General features: G+C 44.9%; 1 protein-coding gene across 4 annotated transcripts in view; it reads left to right on the plus strand.

Annotated features, from left to right (window-relative positions):
* The window catches only part of ep300b (E1A binding protein p300 b), a 39,058-nt gene that overhangs the window by 6,630 nt on the left and 11,350 nt on the right, over positions 1 to 21,078 (plus strand). Inside the window, exons 3-19 of one of the 4 annotated variants that reach the window (XM_072675093.1) lie at positions 1,661 to 1,828; positions 1,950 to 2,190; positions 4,737 to 4,850; positions 5,791 to 6,036; positions 6,267 to 6,369; positions 6,571 to 6,705; positions 7,037 to 7,172; positions 7,476 to 7,620; positions 7,878 to 7,955; positions 9,356 to 9,441; positions 9,976 to 10,134; positions 10,239 to 10,727; positions 10,834 to 11,067; positions 11,870 to 12,041; positions 12,489 to 12,607; positions 16,995 to 17,234; positions 18,510 to 18,598. In XM_072675093.1, coding sequence (XP_072531194.1) covers positions 1,661 to 1,828; positions 1,950 to 2,190; positions 4,737 to 4,850; positions 5,791 to 6,036; positions 6,267 to 6,369; positions 6,571 to 6,705; positions 7,037 to 7,172; positions 7,476 to 7,620; positions 7,878 to 7,955; positions 9,356 to 9,441; positions 9,976 to 10,134; positions 10,239 to 10,727; positions 10,834 to 11,067; positions 11,870 to 12,041; positions 12,489 to 12,607; positions 16,995 to 17,234; positions 18,510 to 18,598 — 2,954 coding nt within the window. The remainder of the gene's footprint in view (positions 1 to 1,660; positions 1,829 to 1,949; positions 2,191 to 4,736; positions 4,851 to 5,790; positions 6,037 to 6,266; positions 6,370 to 6,570; positions 6,706 to 7,036; positions 7,173 to 7,475; positions 7,621 to 7,877; positions 7,956 to 9,355; positions 9,442 to 9,975; positions 10,135 to 10,238; positions 10,728 to 10,833; positions 11,068 to 11,869; positions 12,042 to 12,488; positions 12,608 to 16,994; positions 17,235 to 18,509; positions 18,599 to 21,078) is intronic. The other 3 variants (XM_072675095.1, XM_072675094.1, XM_072675096.1) reach the window with 3 other exon arrangements.

Below are 21,078 nucleotides of genomic sequence, written 5' to 3' on the forward strand. Positions count from 1 at the left end.
TTAATTTCTGGCTTGTGTTAAATCCACTCCTGCAGCGTTTTGGTTTTTTTCTCCTTGAAAGACTGAAACTCCACTGAAGAACCAAAAGCAGAACAGAGTGGCTGGCATTGAAGCTCCACCCACAAGCAGCTTCCCTGTAGAACAGTGCTCTAAATCCACTCCCTCCGGGGTTTCACTCCTAACGCTAAAGTAAACGCTCAGATCCGTGCAGAGGTGTTCCACTCTGCCGGCTGTGATCTAGAACCTCCTGCTAAGGTATCAGCTTCTGTTGACGCATCAGCCTTCGGCTAATCTCCCTGGAATTGAAGGTGGACTGATAGCGGGGACAGTAGACTTGGCTTCAGTGAAGGTGGACTGAAAGCGGGGACAGTAGACTTGGCTTCAGTGAAGGTGGACCGATAGCGGGGACAGTAGACTTGGCTTCAGTGAAGGTGGACTGATAGCGGGGACCGTAGACTTGGCTTCAGTGAAGGTGGACCGATAGCGGGGACCGTAGACTTGGCTTCAGTGAAGGTGGACCGATAGCGGGGACAGTAGACTTGGCTTCAGTGAAGGTGGACTGATAGTGGGGACAGTAGACTTGGCTTCAGTGAAGGTGGACCGAAAGCGGGGACAGTAGACTTGGCTTCAGTGAAGGTGGACTGATAGCGGGGACAGTAGACTTGGCGTCAGTGAAGGTGGACTGATAGCGGGGACAGTAGACTTGGCGTCAGTGAAGGTGGGCCGATAGTGGGGACAGTAGACTTGGCTTCAGTGAAGGTGGACTGATAGCGGGGACAGTAGACTTGGCGTCAGTGAAGGTGGACTGATAGCGGGGACAGTAGACTTGGCGTCAGTGAAGGTGGACTGATAGTGGGGACCGTAGACTTGTCTTCAGTGTTGGTGGACTGATAGCGGGGGCCTTAGACTTGGCTTCGGTGATGGTGGACCGATAGCGGGGACAGTAGACTTGGCTTCGGTGATGGTGGACCGATAGCGGGGACAGTAGACTTGGCTTCGGTGATGGTGGACCGATAGCGGGGACAGTAGACTTGGCGTCAGTGAAGGTGGACTGATAGCGGGGACAGTAGACTTGGCGTCAGTGAAGGTGGACCGATAGTGGGGACAGTAGACTTGGCTTCAGTGAAGGTGGACTGATAGCGGGGACAGTAGACTTGGCGTCAGTGAAGGTGGACTGATAGTGGGGACAGTAGACTTGGCTTCAGTGAAGGTGGACTGATAGCGGGGACAGTAGACTTGGCGTCAGTGAAGGTGGACTGATAGTGGGGACAGTAGACTTGGCTTCAGTGAAGGTGGACTGATAGCGGGGACAGTAGACTTGGCGTCAGTGAAGGTGGACTGATAGCGGGGGCCTTAGACTTGGCGTCAGTGATGGTGGACCGATATCCAATAATTTAGCCAATAATTTAGCCAATTCTGAGCCCGTCAGTTCAAATGATCCATATTTCACAGGAACCTGCGGCTCCTTTTTTACCCGCTACATGTCAATTCAATTGGTATTGACCCAAAACACTGATCGGTTCGTCTCAGAAGAAGCACATGCTGGCCTCCACCTAGGTTGACCTATGTGATGGAGTCTTAAACTGGGTGGGGAAATGTTGCAATATCAGTTAATAATCATCTAATGGAATCTTTTGTTCTGTCTTTCTTTGTCTGTTAGATGAATATGATGCCCGGTGCTGGTTCTGGCCCGTATGTGGCTGGCTATGGTCAGTGCGGTGGTCAGTCTCTTCCTCCTCCCCACCAGAACAAAGCAGCTCTGCCCAACAGTCTCGCCCAGTTCAGCATGGACAAGAAACCCCAGCCTGGACAGAACATCCCCGGCCTGGTGAGCAGCTGGAGTTCAGTCTCCTCCTCGGCTGTCTTCTACAGCTGGTTCCTTTTTTCCTTAAACAGAACGAAGGTGTTTTCTTCATGAGTATTTTCTTGTGCACTCTCTCTACCCTCAGCCTGGTTCGGGGGTTGTGGGCGGTGTGTCTGGTCCAGGTGGTGCTGTGGCGCCCCCTACGGCGGACCCAGAGAAGCGGAAGCTGATCCAGCAGCAGCTGGTGCTCCTGCTGCACGCCCATAAATGCCAGCGGAGGGAGCAGGCGAATGGCGAGGTTCGCCAGTGCAACCTGCCCCACTGCAGGACCATGAAGAACGTCCTCAACCACATGACCCACTGTCAGGCGGGCAAGTCCTGCCAGGGTGAGTAGACATCTGTCTGTCTCTGTCTGTGGAATTTAGGGTTATGTGAATGTATACATTGTGAAAGTAGGGACAGGGCGACCATCTAAAAGCTCAGTGCTGTGTGTGTATACTAGAAGTGTTCTAGACCAGCAGTGAGAGAGATTTACTGTAAAGGCTCCAGATCTCATCAGAACAGATGCAGGTGAACATAAATCCAGTAAAAAGGAGAAGCAAGAGCTTCTCATTCTGAAGAAAGAAAGTAGTGAGATCTTGTCGGTGAGCTAGTCTGAAGAACAGAGCTCGGTTCCTCCAGGGTTCTCCTGGACGCCCCCCAGTCCAGCCAGCACAGCGTGGAGGATGTGTTCAACTCCATCAGCAGCAGCAGCAGCAGCAGCTCACCTGATTTACCATCATTAAGCCCTGATTTACCACCAAACCAGGTGTTGATCTGAGGAGAACTCTAAATAACACTAGACTCCATGAGAGAGGAGAACTTTGGAGATGTTCTAATGATGAACACAGTGATGGAGAACCACCACCACTTTCTGTAGGAGTGATATTATTAATGATTATTCTAATATCAGTGATTTAACATGTTTTAGTCACAGGTTACACAGGACACTAAAACTGTGTATATTCACAGTATTTTGTTTAGTATGTGGTTCCAAAATCAAAACATGAATCTATTATTGGAGATGTTGTGTACTGTCCAGCACCAAACCCTTTACAGGACAGTCATGCTCTTTTTAAATGAAACAGGGTTCATTCACCTCCAGTCATTAATCTCTGCTGTTGTAGAGACACCTTAAACGGACGCAGTGAAGGACGTTTACAGAAAGCAATGAACTGCTTAAAACTGTTGATTAGAGCTGGGCAATATGATGATATTTTATCGTATCATGATCAATTTTATTATCGTAATAAACTATATGATTTATTAAGCAATATGTAATATAGTTAGTGCTTAATAAACACTGATCAGCTGCAGGTTTCATTACTAACAGTGTAATTAGACTGGGTTCATTAGATGAAGAGCAGCAGATGTTGAGTATAAATCACTGTATTCAGTACAAAGAGGATCTGAATAGTAGTTAATAAGAATCTGTCGCTACTGATGTGTTTACTATGTGATTACATGTATTGTGAAAATGTCTTTAAATATCGTGATCTAGTGTTTTTACCATATCGTCCAGCCCTGGTGTGGACGTTCTTTACAGAGCGTTTAAAACGTGAGGATGCACTACTAAGCTCACTGAGAGAGTCCTGGGCAATTTGACAATATTTTATCGTATCGTAGTAAATTGTGTTATCGTGGTAAATAGTATGCTTTAAAGAGCATTGATTATCTGCACGTTTCATCACAGAGAGTGTCATCAGTCTTATTTAATTCAATAGAGTAAAGCATTTTGTCCATAAGGCAAAATATTGCGATAAATATCGTAAAAATGTCTTTAAATATTGTGATAAATACAATAAATACAATTTCCGCATCGCCCAATTGCATTAATAACGCTACAGTCACTAATACTCCGTTCACATCTGGTCACCTGGTCATGTGACTAACATCTGGATTGTGTCCTGATCAGATTTTGGCCACATGCGTTCAGACAGGGTAGTCAGATGCGTCTCCGGTTAGTCAGACTGAAACCCGCTCGCTGTGCGGGACAGAATATACAAATCTGCTCACTGGTGGCAACCAGTGGTTTGTCTGTTCAGCCTCTTTATGTGCTGTCCTATATAACGTAGTTTCTGCCTGGAAATTCATCATTTTACATGCTCATCGTTACATGCGCATTTCCTCAAACCTTTAGGAAGGCAGCGGCTTCAGCTGTCCGTGCTGATGAGAAAACGCTGCATTAGACTGATTAGCTCAGCAAAGACCCTGATTGCAGCCGCAGCGACCGTCCACAGATCAATTTGGGCACGAGAACGAGTGGGAAGTGAAGACTGGTGGGAGCGAATTCAAGCTTGGGACCTTTACTGATGTGGTCTGGCTTACTAATTTTGTGCTGTTAAGCATTTCGTTTTGTCTGGGCCCCGACCATGTCCTCTGATCACCTTCCTCACAGCCACATGGCCTTGGCCAGGTTATCCAGGGAGCTCTTCTTGCCTCTTCTTGCAGCTGGATAAAACCAGAGGCTGAATCTCAACCATCGTCCTGCTCGCTGTGTAATGCACTGGATCACAAACCAACAGCTTCTACTCCCAAGCAGGGTGTTAAATGTCTAATAAAGGGGGCGTTTCTATTCAGACGCTGGTTGCATTACAGCTGTGTGACTCTAAGGCTATTTGCGGTTCAGTCATAGTGAAAACGCAGCACTAGCGTTGGTTTTAATAGAGTGAAGTTGAGGCCCTGAGTTTGTAGTCGTTGAAATCTCAAGCTGCTTCCTAATTGGTCTGTGGTTTGTTGAAGATGTGGGATGTAGAATGAGGTTTAATCTCACTTTCATCCACCTTTTTTTTATTATTATTATTTTTTTTTTTTTATTTATCCTGTTCATTGCTTATCTCTCTCTCTCTCTCTCTCTCTCTCTCTCTCTCTCTCTCGCTCGTTTTCTCTGCAGTGGCTCACTGTGCATCTTCGAGGCAGATCATTTCTCACTGGAAGAACTGCACACGACACGACTGTCCCGTCTGCCTGCCGTTGAAGAACGCAGGAGACAAGAGAAACCAGCAGTGTGCGTATTCTCACACACACACACACACACACACACACACACAGTCACATTTAAATTAAAGGCCTCTAGCAGATTCTCTTCTCCAGAGCGACTTACAGAAGAGCTTCACTGTTCACTCAGAAAAGACCCTTATCTAGTTTATACAGACTAGAATCCAGAAGATCCTCTAATCTTAGACTCTACTAAATACAGAAGTCAGTCTGGAGACACAGTCCTCCACACACTCTATACTCTGCACACTGAGTCCTCTCAGAAGAGGAGGGTCTTCAGTCTGAGTTTGAGGACAGTGAGTGTTGGACTCTGCTGTTCGGACACCCAGGGGAAGTTCGTTCCACCACTTCGGTGCAGGACAGTAAAAAGTCTGGACCCTCGTCTTCCGTGGATCTTAAAGGATGGCGGGTCGAGCCGAGCCGTACTTGAAGCTGGAAGGGCTCTTGGTGCTGATCGGCTTTTGACCATCGCCATCAAGTACGGAGGGGCTGGCTGGTCCAGTCTTGGCTTTGTAGTCAGGGTCTGAATCTGATGCTGGCAGCCAGTGAAGAGAGAACACACACTATACTCACAAAAAGGCCCTGTGTAATTTTTCTATCTAAAGTAGGGGAGGGCAAAATGACCAATGTAATATCACAGTGTTAAGAGCACAGTGGTAAACACTGAGTCACCATATGTACTCCTGTGGTGTTGCTGTATTCACTATTCTCTCCCAATTAGTCTGTCTGTAAGTTGGACACAGTTACAAGATATTAGCAAATCACCTGCTTTATTATTTGGATTTTGGCAGATCGGTGTGGCCGTGGGAGCTTTGATTTAATATAATTTTATTAATTTTATAGATTTTATGTTCTGATTTAGTACTGGAAATGAATAAATTTGGTTTAGTGTTTATTGGTAGTTTAATTTTTTTCTAAAAGCTTTTTGTTCTTCCTCTCTCTCTCTCTAGCTCTGTTGGGCGGACCTGGTATGGCTCTGGGGGGCTCCTTAGGCACCTCTGTCCCGGGTGGTGCCCCAGCAGCCCCCAGCTTAAACCCCCCAGGACAGATTGACCCGAGCTCCATCGAGCGAGCCTATGCCGCTCTTGGCCTCACCTACCAGGGCACGCAGACAAGCGGGCAAAACCCGCTACCGCCTGCCCCCACGCCCACGGGGGTAACTGGGCAGGCAGGCATGAGGCCACTCAACAGCGTTGGTAGGTACCTCTGAGAGTGGGTCTCAATAATCTGTATAAACAGATTATTACTTTAATTTGAAAGAAAATTACTTTAAGATATTACGTTTTTTGTTTGAAATCTAGTTTGTAGTTTTATGTAAACGTGAGTTTTAAAAAATGTAATCCATCATTAAATGTAACTAGCTTTCCTTGCTAGTATACCATCTGTGTTGTTAATTTGAGTTGTATGTGTGTGTGTCTCTGTACAGGTGGAAACCCAATGGGCGTAAACGGTGGTGTTGGAGTTCAGGCCCAAAATCAGCAGCCCAGCCTTCTACCAGACAGCCTGCTACACCGCAATAACGCACATGGGTATGCAATGTTACTTCTACCGCACTGCTCCGCTACACTGCACCACCCCAATACTGCACTGTACTTCACTACTACTACAGCCGCATACTGCTGGGATACTGTGATAATGCTACACTACCATAACACTCTACTATTGGTGCGCACTAGTGCGTCAGGTATTGCACTATGCAACAATACCCTAAATCTTCCTTCCTCTCTTAGTCTGATGAATGAGGGAGCAGGGGTCGGGGCTATGGGTTCTGTCCCTGTGGCCGGGCCGCCCTCTGCAGGTGGCGTGAGGAAAAACTGGCACGAAGACATCACGCAGGACCTCCGCAACCACTTGGTTCACAAGCTGTGAGTCTCTTACACTCTCACTCACTCACTCACACGCTCGCGCACACACACACAGTAGCAGGACGTGGGTTCAGTTCTAACTTCACACAGACCAGAGCAGCCACATCAAACGGGGTGAGTCTCAGTAATCCGACCACCAGTCCTTCAACCTATACATTTACACAGAGAGCTGTCACCAGTACTTCTGATCACTTTCACACCTGTAGGGAATTGAAATAGCCGAGAGCTGTTATCTGAAGGCGTATCAGTGTCTGAAATGAGCTGCTTTGATAATTTTTTTATAATTTAAGGACGATTATAGGTTATTTTTTTAGTACCATTGATCTAACAGCTGCGTGTGTGTGAGCAGTGTGCAGGCCATCTTTCCCACACCGGACCCTGCAGCTCTGAAGGACCGAAGGATGGAGAACCTGGTTGCCTATGCCAGAAAAGTAGAGGGGGACATGTACGAATCTGCCAACAGCAGGGTGAGAACACACACACACACACACACCTCAATTCCACATGTGTTTTCACCTATAATTGATAGATAGTCTGGTAGGTAGCTAGATAGGTAGACAGACAGACAGGCGGAGTAGATCACTGCACAAACTATATATGGATAAAAGTATTGGGACACACCCCCACCTCTCCTACCTCCAGAATTTGTGATCCCGTGCCCCTCCTACAGCTTTTTCTCATTAAATAAATGACTGTACACAGAGAAGACTAATTAGAATTGCACCTTTTAAACAGTTTGCTGTCTCTCTCTCTCTCTCCCCCACCCCCAGGCTGAGTACTACCACCTCCTAGCGGAGAAGATCTACAAGATCCAGAAGGAGCTGGAGGAGAAGAGGAGGACCAGGCTGCAGAAACAGGGCATGATGGGTCAGCCGGGCATCCCACCCACCACACTACAGCAGCAGGGGCCACAGAGTGTGTACACACGTGTATAAATACAAACACATATTACAGTAGGATGGCCCACAGAGTGTGTACACACCCACACACATACACAAGCTACAGAGTGTTCACAAACATGTGCACACACACACACACACACACACACACACACACACACACACACACACACACACACACACACACTGCAGGATGCAGAGCAGGTATTGGTGTGTGTGTCAGGACACTGAAGGGTATTGTGTTGATGGACATCTCTCTCTGTATTCTCTCAGACGGCCCTCTGCCAGATCCATCCCTTGTTCGACCCACTGGACCAAACCAGATGGTCAACAGAATGCAGAATCCTGCTGGTATTTATAAACAAACACACACACACACACACACACACACACATACACACTGTAGCTTCAGAAGTATTGAGCTGTGTCTAAAACTGTGCCCTATTCACTACCCCCTTCATACAAAAAGTCTGACCACTAGATTGGGAATGGTATTTGACTAGTTACACAATATGGACAAAAGTATTGAGACACTTTTGGAGAAGCACTGAGTATTTGAATGCATTCCAGAGCTGAGCTTCACCATCCATCATTCCAGAGGACACAGCTCTTCCACTGCTCCACAGCTCAATGCTGGGGGGTTTTATACCCCCTCTAGCCCACGTCTGGCATTAGGCAGCATTGTGCCGATAGGTTCATGATATTTTTATCTGCTCTGGAGGGTCCTATTCTATTGCCAGTACTACTTCTCTACAGAGACTAGACAAGCTGTGTGTGCATTTGCACATCTGTGTCAGCAATGGGTGCAGCTTAAAGTAGCTGAATACATTCATTAAAAGGGCTGTCCACAAACATTGAGATGATCTGAACGTCATGAACATGCAGTGAATTCTAACATTTTTGACAACAAGCCAGATCCACGGAATCAACATGATTTCAATAGACCTATAAACTTAATTAATTAACCAATAAAAAAATCTTATATTTAAAGCTAATAACCTTGCAGTGAATTATGGGTATTTAATGGCTACTAGGATACATGCTGTATTGAGATTATTATTATTGTAGTGCACAAAAAAATCTGTACTCCATTCTGTTTGTCTGGACACAACTACAAAATGCCAGAACCCCAAAGTAGCGCTCTCTGTAATGAGTGAATGTGGCTCAGTTACAGACACAGCTTTGCTGATTAAAGTTGCCATTTTCTGATTGTTTGCCAATAAGGGCTGTTTCTGTGGCCGTAAATTCAACTGAAATCAAAATCGGCCCTTGTTTTCCATCCTACCACCCCTTTCTGTAATCAGTTCTTATCACAGAGCAACCTGGAAAATCTGGAGAGACTTTTTTTTCTAGTCAAGGGAATTCCTGGAAAATGCTTGGAACTTTCTGCGATCCTGGAAATGCGGAGCTATTGATTTGCTGAGCTATTGATTGCATGTTTTAGCCACTGATGCTCTATGAATCCCCCAGTAGATGTACAGAGGGATCTGGGGGGGGGGTGTGTATGTAGGACAGTTGTTGAACAGTACATCTAGTAACCACCTGATCTGGGAAAAGTCTGGGAGAATGTTCTCCTAATGCGGTGGGAATCCTGCATCACCCCTAAAAGTATCCTATAAACCAGGGATTTCTGATAAAATGGCCAAGTGTTGGCACAAGGTAGGGTTTCTAATATCTGACCACTTGGGTGTTTTTTGCTGTACTTTTGCTGTATTGCTGTTAACCCCACCCTTTGTTTCTCACCTGTGCAGGTATGAATCAGTTTGGGCAGATGGGAATGCAGGGCATGACTCAAAGGGGAACGCCGCCGCTGCCCATAGGAACAAACCTCAACCAGGTAATCAGCTCAGTTCAACATGTTCAGCAGTCATACTGCACTAGGACTCCAGAAAAACACCCTCCACAGCTCAGCCCTTCAGAGAGCTCACAGAGTCGAATCAGTATAAACAGTCTGAATGTCGTGAACATCCAGTCTATTATAACAATTATAATACAGTTTTACCAAGTGACTGATTAAATTACTTAATCAGATGAAAAATATAAATTTAACGCTAAGAATATCGCAATAAATGATGTCTGCTAGGATACATTTTATGCACTACTTAAAATAAATTATGCATTTAAATTATTTAATGATTAATTTAAGGTTACCAATAAATCAGGATGTTTTTTCTGAATAATTGTGTTGGTTTTTATTGCCAATAAATGCAGGTATGATTAGAGGTGCATCAGTGTTCTGAGGACTTTTTGGCTCACTGTGTTTGGGTCACAAACACATGAAACTCCCTCACACGTTTCTATCATCCAGAACAAAATGTATTTAATGGTACTTTTTAAAGGCCTTTTTAACTCCTTGTTTATGTATTTTTAGATGGGTATGCAGGGAGCACCCCGAATGGCTCAGCCCAACATGGCTCCACTACAGAACCAGTTCATGCAGAGCCAGAATCAGTTTCCTGGGGCTGGCTCCGGGCCGGTCCAGGGCGGCATGGGACTGAACCAGCCACCCCCGCAGGCTTCACTGCCTCAGGTAAGAATGGAATCGGAGCTTACTGACCCGACCATACATGCGGTGAAAATCTTGGTACCGCTTCTTTTATTGGGGTCTTAAATATCTCTCTCTCTCCTCATCAGATGACCACGCCTCCATTGTTGCCAGTGAGTAGTCCAGCCGTTCAGACTCCGCCCACTGTCCCAGGCCCTCTGGGACCCTCCTCCACCCTCCCGTCCTCAGCGCAGCCCCCTAACTCACACACCCACTGTCCACAACTCCCCAACGCGCACACACATGCTCCTCCCCTGCAGCAGAACACCCCATCTCCCGCTGGGAGCCTCACACCCAACCCCCATCAGACTCCACCCCAGCTGCCTGGCAGCCTCACGCCCCAGCCACACACGCCCAACTCGGCCAGCATGGCCCCTCCTGCCCCGCAGCAGCAGCAACAGCAGCAGCAACAGCAGCAACAATCGGAGAAAGCCAATCAGCTGCAACAGCAGCAGCAGCAGCAGCAGCCGCTGCCACAGACACACGGTGGCGGAGCCTCGGCAGGACCTCCGGTGGGGCTGGCGTCGTCCGTGCCTTCCCAGAATGCTCTGGGGCTGAATGCTCACCCACAAACTCCGGTGAGTCTTATGGCAGGGTTTGTTCACTGTGCAGCTGAACAGCCACATTCCAGACATGCAGTCTCTCCTCTTTGATTGGCTGACGCTTAACTGTGTTGCTCCTCAGCCATCTCAGAAGTCGTCCCTGGCGGCGGATGGGCAGGTGTCCACTCCAGCCTCGGTCGGTTTCCCAGACCCCCCGCTGCCTACTGCAGATGGCCCCTCGCTGGCTGAGCTCAAAACAGAGGTCAAACAGCCGGAGGAGGAAGAGGAGGAAGAGGAGGAGAGTGAGGTGGAGAGCAAACCCACGGTTACAGAGCCCACCACGCAGGAGGAGATGAAGACTGAGGAGAAACCGGAGGTGAGGGAGAATGGGTGGGGCTCATAGTTCACCCCAGTTAACATCACTCTGGAGTCCTCACACGCTCTCCTTGAACCGTGTGGAGGTGTTCAGTCGTCGCTAGTGTATTTGCATATGTGGCTTCTGACGCTACAGCAGGGGTGGGGGACTGCGAGCCGGGGTACAGCACAGTTTGCTAAGCCTGGCTCTTAACAGGTGAGTTGAATCAGGTGTGCTTGAGCAGGAGAAGCACAAAACTGCGGGAATCCAGCTGTGCAGGACTGGCGTTCCCCACCCCTGCTCTACAGAGTCACACTTCTAGGTGATTTAGTGAATTTCTGTCAATAATTTATTAATAGTTCGGATCAGAGGAGGATGCGGTCGGGTTTCTCTTGTGAGTCTTGGTTCCTCCCAAGGTTTCTTCCTCCAGCGCGGAGTAGTTTTTAAAAAAACGTTATAAATAAATTGATTTTGACTTCTGCACATTTTAATACACGCTTACTGTATTTAACATCAAATTAAACACACAAAGTATGGCTCGTTTTACTGTCAAAATGTTTTCCAATATATCCAATATGGTTCCTGTAGATTTGTTTACTCATATTTCACTTAAGATCAATAATTCAGCTAAGTTCATCAGGGACGGCGGCATGTGATCTGTGTTGTCATGTAAGAATATGTACATACGTCACACAGCTGATTGATATCCCTGATCAGATTTGATCACTTATAACATGATGCGTGAAAATGATCACGCTGCCCCACCCCCCAACCTCGGACTGTTACCTGTTCCAAAATATCTCTCTTCCCGTTGGTGACTTAGATTAAGAAGGAGGAGCCGTCAGCTGACGACTGCAAGTCGGAGCCTATGGAGACGTCGGTGGGAGCGACGGGAGAAGACAAGAAACCGGAGATGAAGACTGAACCCAAAGAGGAAGAGGAGAAGCCGGCAACTACAAACAGCTCCACCCCCGGCACACAGAGCAAGAAGAAAAGTAGGCGCGCGCACACACACACACACACACAGCTCATTTGAGAGGAATTTGAAGCTTTTAGAGTGAATATTAACAAACAATTCAAAATAGATTCAGACGAAGTCCTTTAATATAGAAAATATTTAATAAAAAATATTAAACTTTATAATTAAATTAGTTTAATAAATACAAGCAATCTCAACATTTAATAGTAAAACAATAAAATGGGGGGAAATATATAATAAATAATTTATGCATGAATTACCAAATCGCACATGTGTGGTTCAGATTAATGAGACCCTACTTTTTTGGTTTATTTAATTAAATTAGTTAATTTTACTGACTTATTACATTGTTTTATTTAAATGGCCCTTTATAAATATGTCTTCCTAGAGGTAATTTTATTTATAAAGCTCTTGTTTTGCAATTAAATAGCTCCCTCTCTCTCTTTTTGTCCCACACTCTCAGTCTTTAAGCCAGAGGAGGTCCGTCAGGCTCTGATGCCCACTCTGGAGGCTCTGTACAGGCAGGACCCCGAGTCTCTGCCCTTCCGGCAGCCGGTGGACCCCCAGCTGCTGGGGATACCTGTACGTATTCGAACTAGTAACAAAACTAACCTGGTAAGGCCCCGCGCTCACACGCATTCTGCTTCCTGTGCTCCAATCAGAAACCTTAGCTCTAGACTCATTAGAATCATACCTGTTTCCTTTCTCTCTCTTTCTCTCGCTCACTCCTTCCTCTCCTTCTGATGTCTGTATGGGAGAGTGTAGAGAAGTTGTTTTCCCAGATTGTGTGTGTGTGTGTGTGTGTGTGTGTGTGTGTGTGGGACTGCTCTGGACCTCACTTCTCTCTTCACTACGTTAAGCAATGAATACTCTTGACTGTGTGCTCATTGCTTTGCTGGTGAAACTGCTCAGTGTCCATATAGTTCTGTCAAAATCAGTTCAGTCTACACTTTGGCTCATAATTGGAATACTGTGATTAAGCTTAGTTAAAGGGGACAAATCAATAATGACTTTTAACAGGACCTAGATTAAGCTTGGTCTTGGAATAAATTGCTGAGCCAGTGCCCAATGTCCGTTAAAACCAAAGGGTTAATGGCAACGATCCCCGACTTGGGCCAAGCGAGAGTGTGGACAGGGCCGTATAAAGCCTCTCACCGTGTTTCTCATCAGTGCTTCCATCTCAGAGCTGACGGCCGAATCAGTCAAACTGCAGCACAGCTAATCTCCTTTTCCCCTCACCAGTTTAGTCTCCACCAGTTAGTCACCATTGGGTCTCCAGCATTGCGCAGTGCTACCACATACACTATATGTCCAATGTTTGTGGACACCCCTGCTAATGAATGCATTGCAGCCACTGCAAACCTCACCTACAGCTTGTCTAGTCCCTGTAGAAAAGAAGTACTGTCAATAGAACCTATCGGCACCATGCTGTGTAATACCAGGCGTGGGCTAGAGGGGTATAAAGCCCCCAGCATTAAATAATGGTGGTGCTCCATCCAGTACATTTGCATGGGATGAGTCCTGAACTCAATCAAATTCTCACACCAATGCTGTCCTCCTCTGCACAGTAGAGACAGTTACTCCAACAAAAGCAGGATCAACTCTCTTTATTACCCTTGATTTCAAAAGAAACGGTGAATGAATGCGCAGGTGTCCCAATACTTTTGTCCATTTAGTGTATTTTTCAAGCTGCTGCTTGAAACAGTAGGCCTGCCCAGTTCTGATAGAGCTTCAAACAGACACCCATGCTGGCTAGCATCACATTGAGCGCACCCAGGCCATATTTGGCATAGCCCTATAGCTGTTTAAATGCAGTTTGATTGCATTCGGCCAAGTTTGTGTGTGTGTATATATATATATATATGAAGTGGGCCAAAAACACACACACACTTAGATCAGGAATCTGAAGTTTGAATTTTAATACCATACAAAGGAGTAGTTACCTTTTAAATAAATAAATAAGCCCTTCTAAAGCCCCCCTCACCTGTCCCACTAGTCTAGTGTGTGTGTAGGTATTTGGCTCACTTTGCCTGCCTCAGCTTCATCGCTCCCATAGCATGATGTGCTTAATGTGCTAATTTAATGTTTGCAGCAGTGTTCTGAAATGCTGGCCCCGCTGGGGGGTTCAGCACTGATCTGGGCTCAGTTTCCCCAAAAGTATTTGGGGAAACTTCAGAGCCCCTAAATGGCTCATTTAATCCATTGTAATTTGCTGTGTACACTACAGGCCTAAAGTATAGGAGGGACGTTAATGTGTGTATTTACTTATATATTTAAAATAGGCATTGCTAATCAGCAGAGCAGTGGATCATGCTGGGAAAGCCTCTTTGCTCGTTCCACGTTCCAGTAAACCTGCTGCGCTTACTGCTGACACATTTGTCTCACTAAAGCTTTTATGAACTGTCTGGAATCATCACTTGCTCCTCTACCTTTGCCTGTAGTGTATGGAAGCCATGCGGACCGTATTCAGCAGTGTATCAGTCTGTTTGCTCCCTCTCTGAATGCTGAGTGTAATGCTGTCTTCGACCTCAAGGTTGCGCTGTTTGCTTTATAATAATTTGCTGATAACACTGCTGAACACCCATAGTGATCTGCTCTAGTTCATTACTGTGTGATGTGACAGTCCAGTCTCCCTCTGCACCCAGCCGGCCAAACCACACACACATAAACACACACTGAAACGCACAGGATTTACACCCCCAGAGCCTCTGAACACACACTGAACCCCAAACCTGAGCCAGCACAGACCTGGCAACCCAAAACTGCCCTGACCCAGCAGTTTAACTGCCTATGCGTATATATTACTGTATAATATGTTATGTTATTTATTTTACCACTTTATATATATATATTGCCACTAAGAATAGAAATGCAGCATGTGGCCACTTGGCTAGGGGGTGGTAGCTTAGTCAGGCAGCCTTTAAATTGAGTTTTTAATATATAGTGATATTACAGTATATAGTTTGTTTTTGTGTAGTTAATTAGAAAAGAAAATTCATAATATTAATATGTGATTAGCGGAAGGGGTGGGGTTTAGGGTATGTTTTTCCTGGGCCAACTAAGACGTCCCCATGCTTTGAGAAGCCCTGACTTGAGAGATGCAGTATCTGCTGTATTCCCTGTTTTTCCTTATAGCTCCTAAAACCCAGCGTTTGGTTTGGGATGTTGGGTCGGTGTCCTGTAGGGCTGAGCATCAAAGCAGTCTTGTGAAGCTTTAGCTTTATAGGGAAGATTTGGTCTCCGGGGCAGGTTTCACCAGCTGTATGCAAATTCTGAGCTATTGATTAGTTCGTAATCCAGAACTCTGCCAATTCTTCTGATGGCCCAACAAATTAACAAGGCTTCACTGAAGAGGTCCTGAAGATTTGGGATAAATCTGAGCAGGCTTAAAAAGAGTAAATCAACAAATACACTGCTGTTCAAAAGTTTGGAATCACTGTTTTAAGTGGTATCTAAAATCCAATGTTTTTACATTTTAAACTGTAATATGTTCATCCTGTGTAACAACAGATGTTAGATAAGCAGTGTAAAATAAAAATAACGGTAGATCACTGTAATCAGAAAATTAATAATTGATTTTATTTCTAATATGTTCAAAATATTAAGCAAAACAGTGGCTGTAGAAAGCAGGGGCAGCATAACATCTCTCAAATGTGAAGCAACCACCGCTTTAGCCCCTCTCCTGGCTGGTTGCAGTATGATGTGTAGCCCCGCCCATCCTATCTTTTTCACTGACCAAACTCCGCCCATTTTCCATCTCATCCTCCTCCTCTTTCCATCTCAAGTGTCTCTAAATTTATGCAATTAGTTTAATATCGGCCCTTTTTTTATTATTTCCACTCAGAAATCAGTTTTGAACTCTGCTCTATCCATAAGAAGGCGGGGCTACGCTTAGAAATTAAGTGATTGACAGCCTTGGCGCCCTTTCTGTTTAGTATGTGGAGGAACTTGGCGTCCACTTACCGGACAGACTGGGAGTCCAGGGGGAAATCCGTTCGGCTGGAAGCTCAGTGAAGGCGGTCTGAGACACCAAGGCTCTGTCTGGGAGGTGGGGGCGGGTCTAGCAATTGATTAGTCTGGCTCCACCTTCTGTCTCTACTGAGCGACTGACTCTGGTTGCAGATTTGACAACATGTAGAAGGAAGGGAACCACGCTGTCCATGATTTCTACAATCACTGATGAAACAGATTGTTTTATCTTTTATTGACTAGTTTATAATAATATTTAATAATATCTGCAGTATTTATTATTTACCAAAAAATATAGTATTTCCAAACTTTTGAGCAGTGTGCGCATACAAACCCAACGTTTGCATGATCAGGTGATGTTGATGTTCCTGCTAGTTGCATACGTCCACCCAGCAGCTCCGCACGTCACTCAGTCACAGCAGGTTGCGCTAGTAGAGGATGAGCTCCCGGTCAGGTGTCCTCTGTAACCTGCTCTGATCTTGGGGACGTGTAGTGTGTCCTGTCCTGCGTCTGTGCTTGCATATGTATCTGCTGCAGCCGCTTCCAAACCTCATCGCTCACATCTGCCGCCTGCGGAGTGTTAGTCCAGCTCAGTAGCGTCTGCAGCTCCCTGATCTCGGCTGGAGACCCTCCCTGTGCTGCTTTGATGGCCATTTACTGCACTGCCGCAGCCTACGCGCCTCCATATGACTGTATTAGATTGTGTGTGAGAGCATCCGTGAGTGTGTGTGAGGGTGAGGGTGCAGGGTGAAGTGAGGGAGCAGGAATCTGTTACGTTTCTCTGTTTGTGCACATGACCTCTTCCACAGCGCTCAACATTGCCCTCCTCTTCTCTCCCTCTGACCTGACTCTCACCCCAACACCGCCTCCTGCTGGATGTCCTCTCCAATGCCAACGCGATGTCCTCATCGACCTTCCGCTCCCCCTCATCTTCCGCTACTGCTGACGTTCTTCTATTGGTCTCCACCAACGCCTCTTCTGATGACCTCACGTCCTCCAGGACTATTTCGATATCGTGAAGAACCCCATGGATCTGTCCACCATCAAGCGGAAGCTGGACACGGGTCAGTACCAGGAGCCGTGGCAGTACGTAGACGATGTGTGGCTCATGTTCAACAACGCCTGGCTGTACAACAGGAAGACCTCGCGTGTGTACAAATACTGCTCCAAACTGGCCGAGGTTTTCGAGCAGGAGATCGACCCGGTCATGCAGACTCTCGGGTACTGCTGTGGACGGAAGGTAAGCACCCGCGCCGGGGCCTGGTTCTCGTTACTGGATGATTTTATAAATTTGTGTGGAAAATGACTAATATACACTTTTTAATATAGTTTTGCTACTTTAATTGCAGTTTCCCTTTAGTTCAGATGATACAATGCTGTATTCTTAATCAACACTGTTTTTTAAGAACATTTGCATAAGTTACAGTAATTACAGTAAAATGTACCTTTGTGATCCACAGTGATATCAGATATTTGCTCACAAAATGATCAACATTAGGCAGATGTTTAGCTTGGACCGATATTTTAAACCAATATTATTTACCAAGTTATATATGTATTTATGTATTTAAATATATTATAGTATTTACTTTAATTATATGTTTATTTGAGAGGTTTCAGTCCAGTCTTGTGGATCAGGCATATTTGAATAGATCTCATTTATTTATTTAGGCTTATTTTAGCCCAATCCAGTTTGATCCTTTGTTTTTACCGCTGACTTTGTCATAAATATATCAGTACCAAACTGAAAATGCAAAATTAATCTCTATAAAATTACAACTTTACCAGTACAGGTTTAGAGCTAAATCCGTATCAGTCCAGAATGCCACGATAGACACAGTTTGGTGAAACACTGATTTTACTGCAGTGTCGATTGGCAGCATCTGACTTCTTTAAGCAGTATTTATTCTGGTGTTTATATATAAATTAGAAATCAAATGATGTAAAATTAAATAGAAATAATGAAACCAATCAAGTAAACATGAACAGATATCATGAATAATGAACTATATTCAAATAATGAAAACTTGATGATTAATAATATAGTAAATAATAATTACTCTGGTAAATCAGTGTTAATTACAGCTGTGTTCAGAGCAGGAATTTTAATATTTCATAGGATTTAACTTTTAAAGATTCATAAAATTTAACACAAGATTCTTTGTCCTCTGTCTCTCTGTCTCTCTCTCTGTCTCTCTGTCTCTCTCTCTCTCTCTCTGTCTCTCTCTCTGTCTCTCTCTCTGTCTCTCTCTCTGTCTCTCTCTCTGTCTCTCTCTCTGTCTCTCTGTCTCTGTCTCTCTCTCTCTCTGTCTCTCTCTCTCTGTCTCTCTCTCTCTGTCTCTCTCTCTCTCTCTCTCTCTCTGTCTCTGTCTCTCTCTCTGTCTCTCTCTCTCTCTGTCTCTCTCTCTCTGTCTCTCTCTCTCTGTCTCTCTCTCTCTCTCTCTCTCTCTCTCTCTCTCTCTGTCTCTGTCTCTGTCTCTGTCTCTCTCTCTCTCGCTTCGCTTTCGCTTCCCAGTTGGAGTTTTCTCCTCAAACTCTGTGCTGCTATGGGAAACAACTATGCACTATCCCACGAGACGCTGCCTACTTCAGCTACCAAAACAGGTCAGTCACACACACTTTTTCTCACACACACACACACACACACACTGGTTCACAGCTTCATGATTCTGAATATGGCCAGCACACATTGAAACCAGGGCTGCAACCAGTATTCAGTAACATTCAGTTAATGCTCATAATTCAGATGTTTTTGAACGTTGGAGCTGTGACCCAACACCCTACCCTGTGGGGAAGCAGACGCTTCACCAGCATCACCAGGAGCAGAGTTGTCAGGTCTGCACATCAGGCTGTTAGGAGGGAGGGAGGGAGGTGCAGTAATGCGCCATCTGCTGGAGAACTTTCCCAGCCGATCGCGTCGCTGTGCTTTTCTCCAGGGGAAGTTTATTTATGATGGATTATAAATCACTTTAAAGCTGGAACCTCTGTTAGATGGTCATTGTGTGACAATGCTAGTGTAATGGTTCAGTCAGTACTGTATTACTGTTGCCTGCAGTGCTGTTTTGGAGGATTAGTACTTTATGTACATTAATATCACACTAATTATAAAAATTAAGACTCTTACCTTTACTGAAAAGAGCAAGAAAGCAAAAATAAATTATATTTATTAAATGCTATTTCCATCATTTTTTAAATTAAATTTCAGTTTATTATGATGATTAATACACCCTTATCTCCCATTATTAGTAAAATATGCCTTTTTATATATTGTGTTAATCAGGGTTTTATTTACTACCCAATTATATTTAATTTATATATAAGAATATTGCATTTTTTTAACAAATCTGATTTTTAAAAATATGGTAATTATTAATTTCTGTTTACCTGTTCAGTTATTAATGTAAAACCTGTCAAGCCTTTCTTCTTGCAGAAAATTCAAATATAGAAATTAAATCATAAAATGTTGCAGCCCTACAAAAGTACACTCACTCACTCACATCAGCTCAGATCAGCATGTTTCTGTCCACGTTTCTGCCGTATCAGTGGTCTGAAATGTTCTTAGCGATTTTTGTCCTGAGCACACATCTCATGCAGTGAAGCATTGTACAATCACAGGTGGATATTTGTTTGGTGGGGGAATTTTCAGTGGTTTTTATGGACCACCACTCACTCCTGCTTTACCATTTGACTTACAACTCGGACATTTTCAAAGAGAGCCCTCGGTTCACCAGCAGACTAGCACAGATCATGGTCATGGCACGATGGTGTAGGACCCCACCGGTCCTGTAACAGACACCGAACATTTTGATTGGAGAAAGATCTCTGTGGTTGTCACGGAGATCAGACTGAAGCTGATTGAACGTAACGCTGGATCTCTTTGAAATGGTCTGATAGGATGATGGGTCTCAGTTGCACCAATACTCGTTCCTCCGTATCCACCTGTTTCTTTTGGCCTCTGTTGTCCTTCTCTTCGCCCTGTGTGTGTGTGTGTGTGTGTGTGTGTGTGTGTGTGTGTGTGTGTGTGTGTGTGTGTGTGTGTGTGTGTGTGTGTGTGTGTGTGTGAGAGAGAGAGAGAGAAAGTGTGTGTGTGTGTGTGTGTGTGTGTGTGTGTGTGTGTGTGTGTGTGTGTGTGAGAGCATATGCATGTGTTCATGTACATGTGTGTATCATACTTGTGTTCACTTGTCAGGGTTGAGATAAATTCCACTTCAGTTCGAGTTTAAGTTGAAATTAAGCTCAGGTGACCCTCAGAAGTCGAGCTGTACAGCTGTTTAACTGCATTATCTACTATATATATATAAAATCATATCTAATATATTGTGTCTTGATTGGATGTGAAATTCGATGCAGTGAAAACAAGCAGTGGCTGCAAATGTGCTTTCTCACATTTCTTACCCAGAGAGTTTAAAGTGCTTTATCTTTAGGGGAAGGAAATAAAGTATTTAAGTGTAATTACAATTACAATTAAAATAAGCTTAATTAATATCAGTCATATAACTCATATAACAGTCAAATTACTTCAGTGATCATCACCATAAAACCCGATTTTCGCTTCGCCATCAAATCTTCACAGTAAGTATGGCGTAGGTACTGTGTAGTCGCGTACCCCACGCCGTAGCCCGACTCATACCCCCAGAAACGTTGGCAAACTTCGGAAAAGATGAGCGCTACCGTGGAAAGCACTGGTGCAGTTTAAAGTGGGGTGTAGATTATCGTTACGGGGTGGTTTTTTTTTTTTTGTTTGTTTTTGCGTTCTTTGTTTATGTTGTTTTATTACTGATCTGTAGAGGAATTCTTCACTTTGCTTTATGTAGAAATTGGCGGCCTGGTTTGTTTACTTCCTGCTTGTTTGAGTGAAACTACGAGTCTGAAATCATTCCCATCAAATACGGCGAGATTTTATCAGCTGGGCTTCAGTGAGACTTCTGAGGGTTTGAACAGAGCCAAGCTCAAGTTTCCTGAATTGAGGAATTTATCATCAAACCAACTGTGTGAGAGTGTGTAACAGCGAGAGTGTGTGTCTGGGAGAGCGAGAGCGGAAGCGCGAGTGGTTGTTTAGGGGCTGGTGGATGGGAGGGTGTCTG

The sequence above is a fragment of the Salminus brasiliensis genome, chromosome 3 (assembly GCF_030463535.1).
Source record: "Salminus brasiliensis chromosome 3, fSalBra1.hap2, whole genome shotgun sequence".
NCBI lineage: Eukaryota > Metazoa > Chordata > Actinopteri > Characiformes > Bryconidae > Salminus > Salminus brasiliensis.